General features: G+C 39.9%; 1 protein-coding gene across 1 annotated transcript; it reads left to right on the top strand.

The window, feature by feature from the left end:
- Window positions 1-9235: 9235 nt before the first annotated feature.
- Window positions 9236-13623, top strand: LOC138617652 (serine/threonine-protein phosphatase 2A 55 kDa regulatory subunit B delta isoform). The gene is made up of 10 exons (XM_069692815.1): window positions 9236-9404; window positions 9580-9654; window positions 10195-10292; window positions 10398-10563; window positions 10687-10799; window positions 10889-11066; window positions 11185-11349; window positions 11606-11775; window positions 12391-12482; window positions 12663-13623. Exons 1-10 carry the CDS (start codon window positions 9398-9400, stop codon window positions 12940-12942), a joined length of 1344 nt encoding a protein of 447 aa, XP_069548916.1. The 5' UTR covers window positions 9236-9397; the 3' UTR covers window positions 12943-13623.
- The last annotated feature ends 607 nt before the right edge of the window (window positions 13624-14230 follow it).

Below are 14230 nucleotides of genomic sequence, written 5' to 3'. Positions count from 1 at the left end.
ATAGCTAAATCTCAACTTGGGTTTAACAGCCCCCTCCCCACGCAGGCCCCCCGTGCGACAACACAGGTTTATATTCAGGGAAAATAATAATAAGAAAAAAAAAATCCACAAATTGCAAAAGAATTCAGAAAAAAATTACAGGCCAGCGTGTACGCTGGCATAAAATTTGTGCAATTAAATTAAAATGCATATTTGCAGAGCGAAAGGAGGGCAGAGCGTGTTGTTGCGTGTTTCAAATCACACTATTATTATTATCATTATTGTTATTTTCATTTCCCCCAATATTATTGTTATTATTATTATTATTATTATTATAATTATTATAATTTAAGATTCACTTGTGTACCTTTTAGATGCGTTTATTGTCTGAAAAAAAAAATTAAAATTTAAAAACACATTATTTGACACAGTGCTGGTGTGACCTCACATTTCGTCACTAACTTCTGTCAGAGTGCTCATGTTAATTGTGTGCAGTGGTGAGTTCTGTCAAGGGCATTGCCCGTGCGCACAATTTGCATTTCCATTCTGCTGTGGAAATGATGAGAGAGTTTCTACGCGGTTTAGAGCCTCGCGGCGCAGTCTGTGGGCGAATTACATTTAAAGAAGGCGAGAGAAATTAAATAAGAAACCGAGACCACTTCAGGGCTATTAACATCTAAAATATCCCCTGGAAATTTAGACCAAAATACACATGACCAAATACCCAGGATACCTTCGCTCTTATGCAGCCCCGTCTTGATTGTGTCCATCACTGTTTTGTGGGCCTATCTAAAATTCTTTATTTAAAAAAAAAAAAGTTATCACAGCGCCTCACATTTCTCAGTAGCGTTGATGGAAGTGAGGCAAATTTGATTATTCAGCTCGAAATCGGAACATAATAACTTATAATACAGGCGCCCTACTGCCAAACAGATGTGACACTCAGAAAAATATAAGTGCAAAAATCTGACTTTAAAGGTCATTTAAAAATCTCATCAGTAAGTATGATATGGGCACGTGTTGCATCGGTGGCCTCCAAAACGGGAGGCATCAGCTTTAACCTTGTTCTTTTTTTTTTTTTTTTTTTTTTTTTTAAGAGCGTCTGTGCATGCATGACCAAACAGGCAGCAGCCTTTGCCTCAGCACTCAGGAGAACTTTAATTTGCCTGTTGACCCCTGTGATGGAGGTGTTGCCAATTTACAGTGATACTACTCTACCTGCAAGAGTCCAATAATTATCAAGTTACTCCCATCAAAATGTATATTTCCAACATGTTGCATCATTGTGTTTATTTTACTTGTACAGAAATTGCCATCATTAAGGAGACATGTTTTGATGGTGATTGGCAAGGTGTCTCATATGTGAGCAGTGCAGTACAATTCATTGCCACTTTACAAGTGAATTTTTGATTTTAGTCAGAGATCCTTATTAATATTGAACTGTGTTACTATTAACAGAAATGTTAATTATGATGTCAAGACGGAGAGAGTCAAGGTGAAAGCTGCACAGCAATAGCTAAAAATAATCCATGCCAGCCAGAGTACAGTATGATCCTGCAGAGGAGTGTTACTGGCAGGGGACCTTTTTGCTGCAACAAAGAGGTGGAAAAGAGGAAGTAAATGAATTAGAGTACAAGCCAGATTTTGTCTTTGTTTCATCCACACTTGTCCTGTCCCTATTTTCCAACCTCTCCCTTTTCCTTGCTATTGGAAGTGCAGCAAATTGTATAATGCTGGTCTTTGTTCTACAGAGTCAAGCCACATGAATAGCCGTCCTGAGCACACACAAAAACACACTGACAAACTGATCATCTTAAAAAAGCAACGCCCTGGTGCTCACTTGGCCTACTTTCCACGGCAGCACTGGGACGTGGGAAGAGGAATAGAATTCAGGGGAGGATGTTCCTGCACTCTGGGAAACATTCAGTATAGCAAGTGTGATGCACATAAACATAGCCTTTGCATTGTCAACCTTAGACCGCATTTGCCCCAGATAACTAGTCCCCATGTGCTAGACTATTCTCTTTGACTTTGCAATTGAAATCCTGAGAAGATTATGCCAAAGCTAAAAGAGGCAAACTCCAGGGTGGGATTTCAATTGTCAATTCCTGTTGGATTTTATAGCATTATGACATATAGTACACCATCTGTTACACTTCCTGTGACTAGGTCTACATCTGCACAAGTGGAGCGTATTGATGTGAACATCAGTACAGCTAAGACCTACGGTTCTGAATGGACAGTAATATTCAATCACCAATATTTTCCTCTCCCACTATTTAACACAGATGTCTGACTAAGCCCCGGGGTCTCTAGGTTACAAAACATAAGAGCAAATTAGAAAAGGTGCAGGAAAGTAACCACTCCTAACTTTAGCGAAACAGACTTCCTGAAGCGCTAGATAATCTGGGGCTTCTATGTACACCGCCTAACCAAATGTCGACATCTGTGAGGGTGTGCATAAAGAAAAGCTCCTCAGAGAAACGGGGGATAATAATCTTAGTTCCCCTCACCTTCAGCTTGCCCATAGGGGCTTAAAAGGGAGATGAAGAAATCCTATGTAAACATGCCAAGTCAAATTTTCACTTGAAATGTGACATAAAGGCAAAGGGCAACCTTGGTGCATCACTAATGTGCTTCCACACATGAGTTTTCAATGCCCCTGGATGTAAACAACTGATGTATTCAGTCCATGGTTTGAACACAGACTCACTGTGCACACTTAGGATGTTTGAGCATCTTTTTTTTTTTTTTTTTTATCTACGACTGTACGTCTAGTGCATATAGGTGAGGAGCCCAAAGAAGTCAACACAGAGCTTGTACACAATCAGAATCTCTTTACTCAATAGCTCCACGAAAGTGAGTTTTGCTCTCCTGAGAAACTAACAAAGTTTGAGCATCTGTTCCATCATGTAGTCTTTGTTGAGAAATTAAATATTGAACTGATCTAGTGTACCATGAATGTTTCACTCACATAGTGATTAGAGAGACTGGAGAGGCAAGACATCGCAGCACTTTACACTCCACTTTAATATACTGTATTTGTTGGTCTTGCCTTTAAGTGTCTCATCCACCAGATTGTATTGTTGTGAGAGAAAATGTTTTTTAATGTTGCATCAATTATACTTAACATGCATGTGTAACTCGACACACAAAACAAATTTACATACATGTTCTGTATGTGCACAAATGCAATCATCCACAGTATGAAATGTACTGTATAGTGTCAATGTAATTGGAAAAACAAGTTTTGGTTTTATGATTTAATTATCAACCTGGTGGCATTTGTTTTTACAATTTGATGTCATTGTGCATATAGAAAAAGTACTGATTTAAATTGGTTTTCTTGTTCAAAATAAAGCATTCAAATCAACACTTGTCTCAAGAGAGAGATCCCTAATGATGGGGTTTTTTTGGTGTTTTTTTTTTACACAACATTTTTGGATTAAAATGAGCAGACCGAGGTAACATGCGAGCAGGAGAAAGAAACGGTATCATCACAGAGATCATAAAATGGTGTCGTGAGTAGTCTTTTGTCCAGGACCATAGGAGAGTTCTGTTGCTAAAGGGAAGGACAAAAGCAGAAGGCGCCACGGGTATAAGGTTCCCCTGAGCAACAATACCGAAAGTTTCAACTTGCAGCACATGGGTGTAACTTTAACTGGAATACTGTGGATCAAAGACTCACAAACAAAGTGGGTGGAAATGCTGGAGGAGTGTCTGTGCTCAAGTGAAGGACAGGTTCACTAGAGAGAAAGCGGGAACGACAATTTATGAAACACAGACCAGGCAATCAAGGCTAATTACTGGGACTGTGTTTTGCAAACTCAAAGGGCATGATTCAATTAACAAAATTGACATGAATTATAATTTTCGAAAAGCAGAATTACCTCGACCAAAACTGTGTCAAAACAAGCTCATCAAATATAAAACAAAAGCAAAAATGAAATCAAATTTAACAGACTTTCGAATTTGTCACTACTTCTTGCACATTTAATCGAGACGAGTATACACAGTAGATTTTGTATTGCCTCTCAAACACTCATTCTGCTCAGTCTTCGCCTGTCATCTCTGAGAGAGTGGGAGAATTATTCAGTTCTGCTTCTTTAAATAAGAAACACAGCCTTGAAATTTGTGGGGCTTAAGGCAATTCATCAGGTTAGATCAGTACAATGTGGATGTGTAACCTTTACACTGCAGTAGAACCTGCACATACAAGTGTTATGAAAGGTCCCTGTGGCACTCTGCTCTTCTGACATGGATTTGAAGACTTGCCACTTTATTAGCTGCTAAGCCCCCACTACTTGTTCTATATAGTGGAGGCCTATGTTATGAGCTGGGATCTCATTGTCTATCGTTATTAGAGGAAGAGTCTGCAGCACTCTCTTGTCCCCCCGAGAGAATAGGCCGACTGTTTGAAGGGAAGCTACAAGTGCAATTTAACCCATCTTATTTACAATATGATCTGTTACAAGGACATCATCACTGCAAGGATTCACATCTAATACATCCGTCTCAATGTGATTCTCTTTCTGTTTTCATTGATTCAGGAGAGTATATTTTGTTTGATCTTCAATTGAGCCTTAAAAATAAATTCACTGAGTCTGTCAAGTTAGAGCAGACTTACAGATCAACTGAAACTTTAGCGAGCTACACTCGTCCAGTTCAGTATTTTAATACATATATCACAAAAAAATAAGGCAATCTAGATCAAAACAATTGCTTTGTTATTAAGGGTCAAAACGGTTAATTAATAAATGTGAGTGCATATGAAGTTCTTTATGATATGATTAACATCAGCTCAGGGAAAACAAGCTGTTTGTGATCATCACTTGTGTCAGCAACGCACACACTTATTCTCCAAAATGGAAATTATCTATTGGCATTGAATAATAAGTGCCATAGTGCCATCTAGTGCACAAATTTGCACACTGACGAAGGACAGCCCCTGTATGTAAAACATAGTACACACTGTAGCTTACACATTTAGGAGCAGAGCTACATGAAGGAATACAAAACAAACAAAGCAAAGGGCTGTGTTGTGTTTACACTGGGCGCTTGTGTGCTACAGCGTTAGGTTTAACAACACTAAATGACCACACTGAAAATGTCCACTCATGGGGGAAATAAACAAGGAGACAAAGGTTTGCCTTCCAAGCAGGGCCTTTGACAACACCTCGGTTGTGGAGAGCCGCGAGGATAACCTCCTTCAGACAACGAAACTGTGTTGAAGGCTGTGCATGCAAATTACACTCGGCCATCTAAATTACAAAGACATACACAGACCTCAAGTCATCAGGCCTCATATCTCACTCATCTGGCCTCCTGGCTGTTAGATTGCCAGAGGATGCTATAGAAGAAACAGAACAGAAATAATAATAATAAAAAAATAAAAAACACATGAGCCAAAACAAGAGTCTTGAATAATTGATTGTGTTTGTCTTTGCTGTTTTTGTGTGTGTGTGTGTGTGTGTGTGTGTGTGTGTGTGTGTGTGTGTGTGTGTGTGTGTGTGTGTGTGTGTGTGTGTGTGTGTGTGTGTGTGTGTGTGTGTGTGTGTGTGTGTGTGTGTGAGAGAGAGAGAGAGAGAGAGTTAAGACTGAGGGTCTGGACAGTGCTCATGCCCCTGAGCAGAGCAGACACATCCACTGGCCAATGGGTTGTGTTAAAAACTGTCTGATGGATCAAATGTGTGGGGGAAGGGTATGTTTGTGTGTGCTGGGTGCAAATGAATGTGTATGGGTATTTACGTCCACGCCTCGGAGTGTGTAATTTCAAAGTGAAACAGGCAAAGACAGCAGTATTTTGTCCAAATAAACCTGGACATGATTAGCTCACGTTAGAAAGCAGTGCTACTTTTATATTCAGCTATATGAGGATAAAACGAGGTAAAGATTTCCAGGATAACAAACGCCTGTTGTTAAACGGCCCAGGAATAGGTGTGTTGTAAGATGTTAAAAAGTCAATATACCTTCATTTTGTCTGTGCTGGTAATGAGCCATATTTTCTGGGGAAAATGGCTGCTTCTCCGGAGGCACCATGTCTACTGAATGTGGCCCTGATCCTGGATAAAACAGAAGGCTCACCAATCAATCTCTCCAGGTTGCCCACAGCCAGAGAAAGCAGCTGCACCACATGTTTGCCTTGCGCGATAGCGACAAGTTAACATACGGGCAGCACAGTAACCATCCACAAGCAGCCTCTAGCTGTCTTATAATGAATTCCCACAGGGATGGGGAACTATCAGAGTCAGTGGTGTTACTGGAGGCTCGGAATAAAGTCAACACCTCTCCTTATACCTGATGAAGCTACGGCACGGCAGCACACTCACATACACACACACACACACACACACACACACACACACACACACACACACACACACACACACACACACACACACACACACACACACACACACACACACACACACACACAAACACACAGTCACAGCCACAATATTGAATGTGTAAAAATGTGATAAATCTAATGTACACAGCGATCAAGATGTACGGTTTATTAAATCACAAATTAGGACTCATTTAAACATTTCACCCTCACACAGTGATGAATAATAATAATAAAAAAAAATGTTAATGGTGCACTCTTAGTCAGGGTTTTTACTAATTACAATATGTTGTAAAGATGGATGTTTTAGGATGCCAGCAAAATCATGAATGTTGTGAAATTTCCTCTTTAAACAATTTCTTGGAATTTAAAAGCCGTATTTCGTATCCTTTAACCTGATTTGGGAATTGGTTTAGTATCAATACATGCAACTATTGTTTTCAAATTAAGAAGTGTTTGTACTGTTTCCAGAAAGTAATGACAGACAGCTGCATACTGTTCCATTCAGTCAGAGGTTGAAGCTTTCAAAGTACAAAACACAGCAAACCCATTTGGCACACAGAGCTCCTCATGTAGAAGTCAAGGGTCTTTTAGAGGTTCAAGTCATTCTTGAAATAATGATGGTTTTACAAACCACCTATTGTTAATTTAAAGCTAACGTCCCCACATCTACCACAAGTTAAGACATGTTGTGATTCACCGTGTTTAAAGGCACTATTCAGCAGCGTTTGAGAGAACACTTGTAAAAATGCATAATTTACACTCGTTATGTATTCTGATGTCATATGTGGAGTAGTCTTGGAGTAACTTGTACCAGCACTGCAGGTACAAGTTGGTCCACCTCACTGATATATATATATATATATATATATATATAGTCTTCCTAACCTCCAGCCCTCAGCTCTGCTTCTTCCCATGGGACAGTGTGAGTGATGAGAGGGATGTGGAGCTCGGGAGTAACCGGGGAGAAGGTTTTGGTGAGATTTGGTCCAGGTCTTTCAGGGTACATCCCTATTTATTCTCTTGCCACCTCCAGGACAATCTGCAGAAGCATAAAACAAATAAAAAACTAAGGGCACAATAGTACCTCTGTGTAGTACTGAGAGCTTACACTCATTACAGTCAGTGCGAACAATAAGCCAGCTTCAAAAACACATGCGAACTATAACATGTGGTTAAAAACAAGCTTTATTTTGTTAATGCCCCTCTTTTACGTGTCACTTTATAATAAAGTAAAACGATTCGAGCAACAACAGAGGACCTTATTTCTTTTTACGGCAGAATTCATGTTTAAATTGTGTGTTTATATCAACTGGTGCACTTAAAGAACATATCTGCTTAGTCTATTTTATCCATTATAATCTGGCCCAAATATCTTCACACTTTTGAGTTTTATCTTTTCTTTTTTTAATTTATTCTTTGGAATGTGACTTTTTCATGCAAAATCAGCTCCTGTGGGCAATCCGTAACTCCCGCCCTTCAGAGAGTACTATTTACTGAAAAATAAGTATAAAAATAAAAATAACTACCACAACTCCAGCATCTATTTCTGTGTCTATATTTTGCATCGCGTTGCAGAGAGTACATTCACAAAACAATTACACACAGAGGCTGCTTTTTAGCTGATTCTGAGCAGAACATTTGGAAAGTTTGTTCTAAATCCAGTATTTGAAGAAAACAACAGGAAATGGTTTACAGCATACAAGTACAATGCTTGGCTGTCAGACTGATTCATATATAAAAGAATAACAGATGTGTCTTATAATAGTTTCCATTCTTAAAACTATTTGCAGTAAATTATTGAGATTGATAGGATTGCTTTTGCACTGAAATTCACTTTTGTGGCCAAAACAAATATTAAACAGATTTTCTTTAACCACTTCTTGTAATAACTCTTTGTACATGGAAGACATCTCTGTGGCAGGTAGATAGGGGAATACATTTAGAAGAACAACGTTTGTTTTAGAAGACTCGTGTTTTTTTCAGCAAATGGTTCCTTTTTCATGCCAAAAATTCTAACTGATCTTGTTTTTATTTTAAAATACGTCATGGAGGATTAGAAAAATAAAAAAAAAAAAAAAAAAAAAAGGCACTGTTAGTCTGAGAGATAAAAAAACGAAAAGTATGTATAGGACATTGAAGGCAAAACATACTGAAGCCGACTTTAACCAACAAAAATTAAATGAAGTTTTATCTTTTCGCCACTAGATGTCACCGACTGACCATCCAATACAAGCTGGGGTACTACGTCATCCTGTCATACATTTTTGAATTGCAGTTTACCAAATTGCCACTTTCCATCTACAAACAATAACAACTGACCAAATGAAAAACAAGTTTTAACACAAATTATTTAATTTGTAAATTGAGAAAATGTTTAGCATTCATTTATATTGTGCGAATGACCCTAAACAAATACATCTGTCACACGAACACAAGAGTAGATAAATGTTTTTTTGTGTTTTGTTTTTTTTGCTGCATATATATATATATATATTTTTAGATGTGATTTTGTTCATTTTATTTTATTTATTTTAATTTTTTTTTTACTCTAAATACCAACACGAGCGGTGTGTAAATGTTTAAAGCCATTTGTTTATCGGATTGACATCCGAATCGACTCTTAACAAGCAGATGCCGCCGCGTAATTCAATAAAATAAAGTTAGACTCGATTGAAAAACACAGGAAGGGGGAAAAAAAAAAAGAAAAAGAAAATGCACATTTAATAAATAATACGATGCTCAAGAGGACGGATGGAGCCAGGATGTGGCATGCGTGCATGACGTCATTTCTCCATGTACTGTGCGCCATTTTGGAAGAGAGAGAGAGAGAGAGAGAGAGAGAGAGAGAGAGAGAGAGAGGAAGAGGAAAAAAAAAAAAAAAAAAAAAAAAATCTCGGATAATTTCCGTGGTCTTGACAGATCCAGACCCGAAGTCCTTACACTGATTGTGGATGTTATCTATCCACCCCCGCCGGCCCCCCCCCTTCCACCGCCCCCCCGAGCGAGCCGCGTTGGTCGATTAGATATCGGGGGAAAGCCGCGTAACGACAAGAGCTGCTAAATGAAGCAATGGCGGGTAAGCTGCGTTTATAAAAGGAGGGAAAAGGATCCGTTTGGTGTGTGATGGCCCTGGAGCCGACGACGAGCGCTCGGCGAGCTAAAGTTGTCCACACACACGCAACAAAAAAAAGTGGTCGTTCAGACGCCCCGACTAAACGCTGCGCTTCTTCTTTGATTTGTTTTTATTGCAGGAGTTGCAGGAGGAAATGATTTTCAGTGGTGTTTCTCTCAAGTGAAAGGAGCGATAGATGAAGATGTTGCGGAAGGTAATGTGGCTAACGTTAGCTTCGGCGTGTGTGTGTGTGTGTGTGTGTGTTTACTCGTAATAGATGCGCGGTAGCGAACATTACGCGGACGCGCGAGGTTTATATCAATATAAATATATATGTAAGTATATATCAATGAAAGTTCCCATTTTCCCCCCCTGCGAATTACTGTGTTGTCGCTAGCTAGCCGGATGCTAGGTGGCGGCTAACCTATTAAAGGGGAGCGACCGTGTCCATGACGTCAATGTGCTGCGTCCATAAATTGGTCGAGTGACATCATGCTTGTTTTCATTCATACGTGAAACGGGAGCAGACTTTTGACGCGTGGTTGATTTAGTCGGCGGTGCACGAAGCCTTAATAAAGCTCCGTGCGCTGGTAAAGCGTAGCTGGATTTATTTATTATTTTTTTTAAATTTTTAATTATTTTTTTTTAAGCCCGACATCCTCAACACGGTGAAAGCTGAGCTATAAATAATAATAATAATAATTTTTTTTAAAAAGAAAGTCTTGATTCCCTCTGATTTGTCTCCATTTTTCAGCTGACATAATATCAACAGTCGAGTTCAACTATTCTGGAGAATTACTTGCAACTGGAGACAAAGGAGGACGAGTAGTGATATTTCAACATGAACAGGAGGTAAAGATTCATTCAAACGAGAAGTGTTACGTCAGAGGTGACGTGCTGAATTTGAAATGTACAAACATGGCCACTTGTGTTTTGTGTTGTTGTTTTTTTTTGCAGTCTAAGAATCGTCCACACCTGCGTGGGGAGTACAACGTCTATAGCACTTTTCAGAGTCACGAGCCAGAATTTGACTATTTGAAAAGTTTAGAAATCGAGGAAAAAATTAATAAAATAAGATGGCTACCCCAACAAAATGCTGCTCACTTTCTACTTTCAACAAATGGTAAGAGATTTTTTTTTTTTTTCTTCAAAATCCAATTCAATATTTTGTTCGTGTGTCAATTTAAAACCGTGGCGTGATCCGTTCGTCACCTCTAAATTTGACGACTTGTATACCTCTTGGCAGATAAAACTATCAAATTGTGGAAAATAAGTGAACGAGATAAACGAGCAGAAGGTTACAACCTGAAAGATGAAGACGGGCGACTCAGAGACCCCTTTAGAATCACCTCTTTACGGGTAAGTGTGATCGTACCGCCGGCGGGCCTAATTTCTTTATATGATTGTCTCTGAAATTTGATCTAAACGGGCGATATTGTTCGTTTTAGGTACCAGTACTGATGCCAATGGATCTCATGGTAGAAGCAAGCCCACGGAGGATCTTTGCAAATGCGCACACCTATCACATTAATTCCATTTCTGTAAATAGTGATCATGAAACTTACCTCTCTGCAGATGACCTAAGAATAAATCTATGGCACTTGGAAATCACAGACAGAAGTTTTAGTATCCTTTGCCTGAATCAGAAAGTAGATCACAGATATGTGACTTGTCGTCCCAACAGTCCTTGCATTGCGTCGCCATGAGACATAAAACTGCCGGTTCCTTAACAGTGTGTTCCCAGATATTGTAGACATCAAGCCCGCCAACATGGAGGAACTGACAGAAGTAATCACAGCTGCTGAGTGCCATCCACACCAATGCAATGTATTCGTGTACAGCAGTAGCAAAGGCACCATCCGCCTGTGTGACATGCGAGCAGCGGCACTCTGCGACAGGCACTCAAAGTGTAAGTACCGTAGTTCTGCAGTGTTTTAGTCAAGTAGTCGGTGGAATATTACTTTGTCGAAATTTTGATAAAAGGTGCAACAAATGCAAGTTCAGTAACCGTTTCTCTAGGTTGGTTTTAAGATGAATGTTTTATTTCGCTTGCTGAAAAAGTTTGGGAGTTATTATAGCACAATGAGGTGACGTCTGAGAATGATTTTAGAAAGAATTGTGAGGAATTTACCTTCTTTTTTTTTTTTCTCTCCTACCCCCAAAAGTCTTTGAGGAGCCCGAGGATCCAAGCAGCCGATCCTTTTTCTCTGAGATCATCTCCTCCATCTCGGACGTGAAGTTCAGTCACAGCGGACGCTATATGATGACACGTGACTACCTCTCCGTCAAAGTTTGGGACCTCAACATGGAGAACAGGCCAGTGGAGACGTATCAGGTGCATAAACATACTCACCCATTGCTTCGACTATCGCTGGCGTTAACCACCACCACGTGTGAACAAAATGAGCATTGCAACGTCTGATCGAAGGGATATCTTAAATTAGAACGTGCTTGATGTAATTCTGAAGCTGAAAACCATTTTCCTTCCGTGATCAAGGCTTTAAAACGTCAGCATTTTCCTCAAAGCATACAACAATACCTGCAGCCTGAAGCTTTACGTTTCCATTATTAGTTCTATCATGGTTAAATTCACGTATTCGCATTTGTGTGCAAAGTTTGTGCTTAAAACCAGTAATTAAATGGTGATATAAAACTGAAATGCATATGCACAAACATACGAGGATGTAATCTATCCCCGAATGGCAAACAAGCTCCTTGCGACTCAAAAATTGTCATCTCACAGGCGTCTAGTTAGCCATGCAATCTAAGGGCACATGCGTTAAAAAAAAAAAAACAAGTTACTAATTCACACAGGTTAAACAAATTAGGGCTTAATGTGCAGGTATTGGTGTTCGGCTGCATGAGCTCTTTGACATGTTAATGATCTTTAGATAGACGACAACATTGTTGTTAAGTGAGTGTTTGAGTTAAATAATGTGTTTTGTTTCAGGTCCATGAATACCTTCGCAGTAAACTCTGCTCCTTGTATGAAAACGACTGCATCTTCGACAAGTTTGAGTGCTGCTGGAATGGCAGCGACAGGTAATTGTCCCACCATTTGCGCCGGATAGCATTTCACTAGCTACAAGGCTAATGTATATAGTTAACAAACAAAACCACAAAAAAAAGTTGGCAGTCACCGTTGGTCATATATTTAGTCTCATCTGGTGACAATTTTATGGCAAGTCGAGATAGACGGTTTAATTTGACTTTCTCCGTCAGTGCCATCATGACTGGCTCCTACAACAACTTCTTCCGAATGTTCGACCGCAACACCAGGCGGGACATCACACTGGAAGCGTCCCGGGAGAGCAGCAAACCACGGGCCACTCTCAAACCGCGTAAAGTGTCCACCGGTGGGAAGAGGAAGAAGGATGAGATCAGCGTGGACAGCCTGGACTTCAACAAGAAGATCCTCCACACTGCCTGGCACCCCAAAGATAACGTGATAGCTGTGGCAGCCACCAACAACTTGTACATTTTCCAGGACAAAATCAACTAGAAGATTTGGGGCTCCAGAGGATAGGGCTTTTACCGTACCTGTGTAGTTAAGCCTACTACTTGTCTATCTGTATAAGAAGAAACAGCCTTTTGTCCTCCTGGTGAAGAATTCGAAAGCACGTGTCTACTTTTTTTTTTTTTTGCCACAGGAGGTTGATCCATAGGCCTGTTTTATTTTGAGTCTGAGCTTAGGTTGTTTTTGCCTTTGGCACCAGGGCAATCAACATGCCCCCCTCCCCCCCTCCTCCTCCTCCCTCCCCCTCCCCTGACCCAGAAAGCCCAATTTGGGTCTAATTGACGGAATGGCACTCCCTAGAGGTCAAACTCTCGAACGTTGGTGTTTGTGTTGACATTTTAAGCCTTCATTTCACAATTTAAACGACAGAACTCTTGGAAGTCCTTAAAATGACGTCTTGTCAAGGTTGTATCATCATTTCAAAGATTTTGGGCCCTCTGACGCGCGGATGAATGGCCAATAAGCCTAACTGTAACATTCCCCCATTGGCCATGTATTCAGGCCAAACTACTGGTGGAAAAGGCCATGAATTTGGAAAGTGGACTTGTTTCTTTTCCTCCCATCCCTTCTCTTATTTTACCCCAGTCAATACAGTGACATAATTTCACTGACTGTATCTACTCAAGTTACACCTTGTCATCCACATAATAAAAGAAACTAAAACTACAGATGTGTTTTTAAATTTAGAAGTATGTATTAAAACATGTTTATTGCTTTGCATGTTTTTATGTTGTAGAGAGGTGGAAAAATGTCCAGTCACACCACTGTCTTTTGAGCAGATCTCAAGCAAACTTGTTGAGGAAATACTATTTGGGGCTACGAGTTTGAGAACCACTGTTGGAGACAACCGATAATGTGTTTGTGTCAAGAGATTAAGTTCTAGTTTTTGACCATGTTTTAGGATGCAGGCTGGAAACTAAATGGCACAAGATAGGGTCCAGGACAAAGGGAATCTGCAGCCTTAATACCTACTTCTATCAGTGACAGCTACAAGTTATGTCCCCAAACGTTTTACAAACCTCATGTGCATTATTTGTAAATCCTATTTTATAGAGTTATGTCCTCATATACTGCTGCTATATGTGGCTGTCTATGAAAACACATAAAGGAGGAGCATTGCACAGACCGTACAGTTTATGTGATAGTGCCTCCGAATCATGTAATAAGTAGGAAATTCAGACAGGCCTCATACATGTGCCCTTATTCATGGAGTAGGGATGTCACCCAAATTTGCAAAAGTGGATCTTATCTCTGTAGTTGTGAATGCAGAAAT

Source organism: Brachyistius frenatus, unplaced genomic scaffold (assembly GCF_029030835.1).
Source record: "Brachyistius frenatus isolate BFR_SWC_R1_liver_20210118 unplaced genomic scaffold, ASM2903083v1 Contig_13, whole genome shotgun sequence".
Taxonomy (NCBI): domain Eukaryota; kingdom Metazoa; phylum Chordata; class Actinopteri; family Embiotocidae; genus Brachyistius; species Brachyistius frenatus.
The sequence above is the reverse complement of the archived record's forward strand: the minus strand, read 5'-3'. Positions and strand labels throughout refer to the sequence as shown.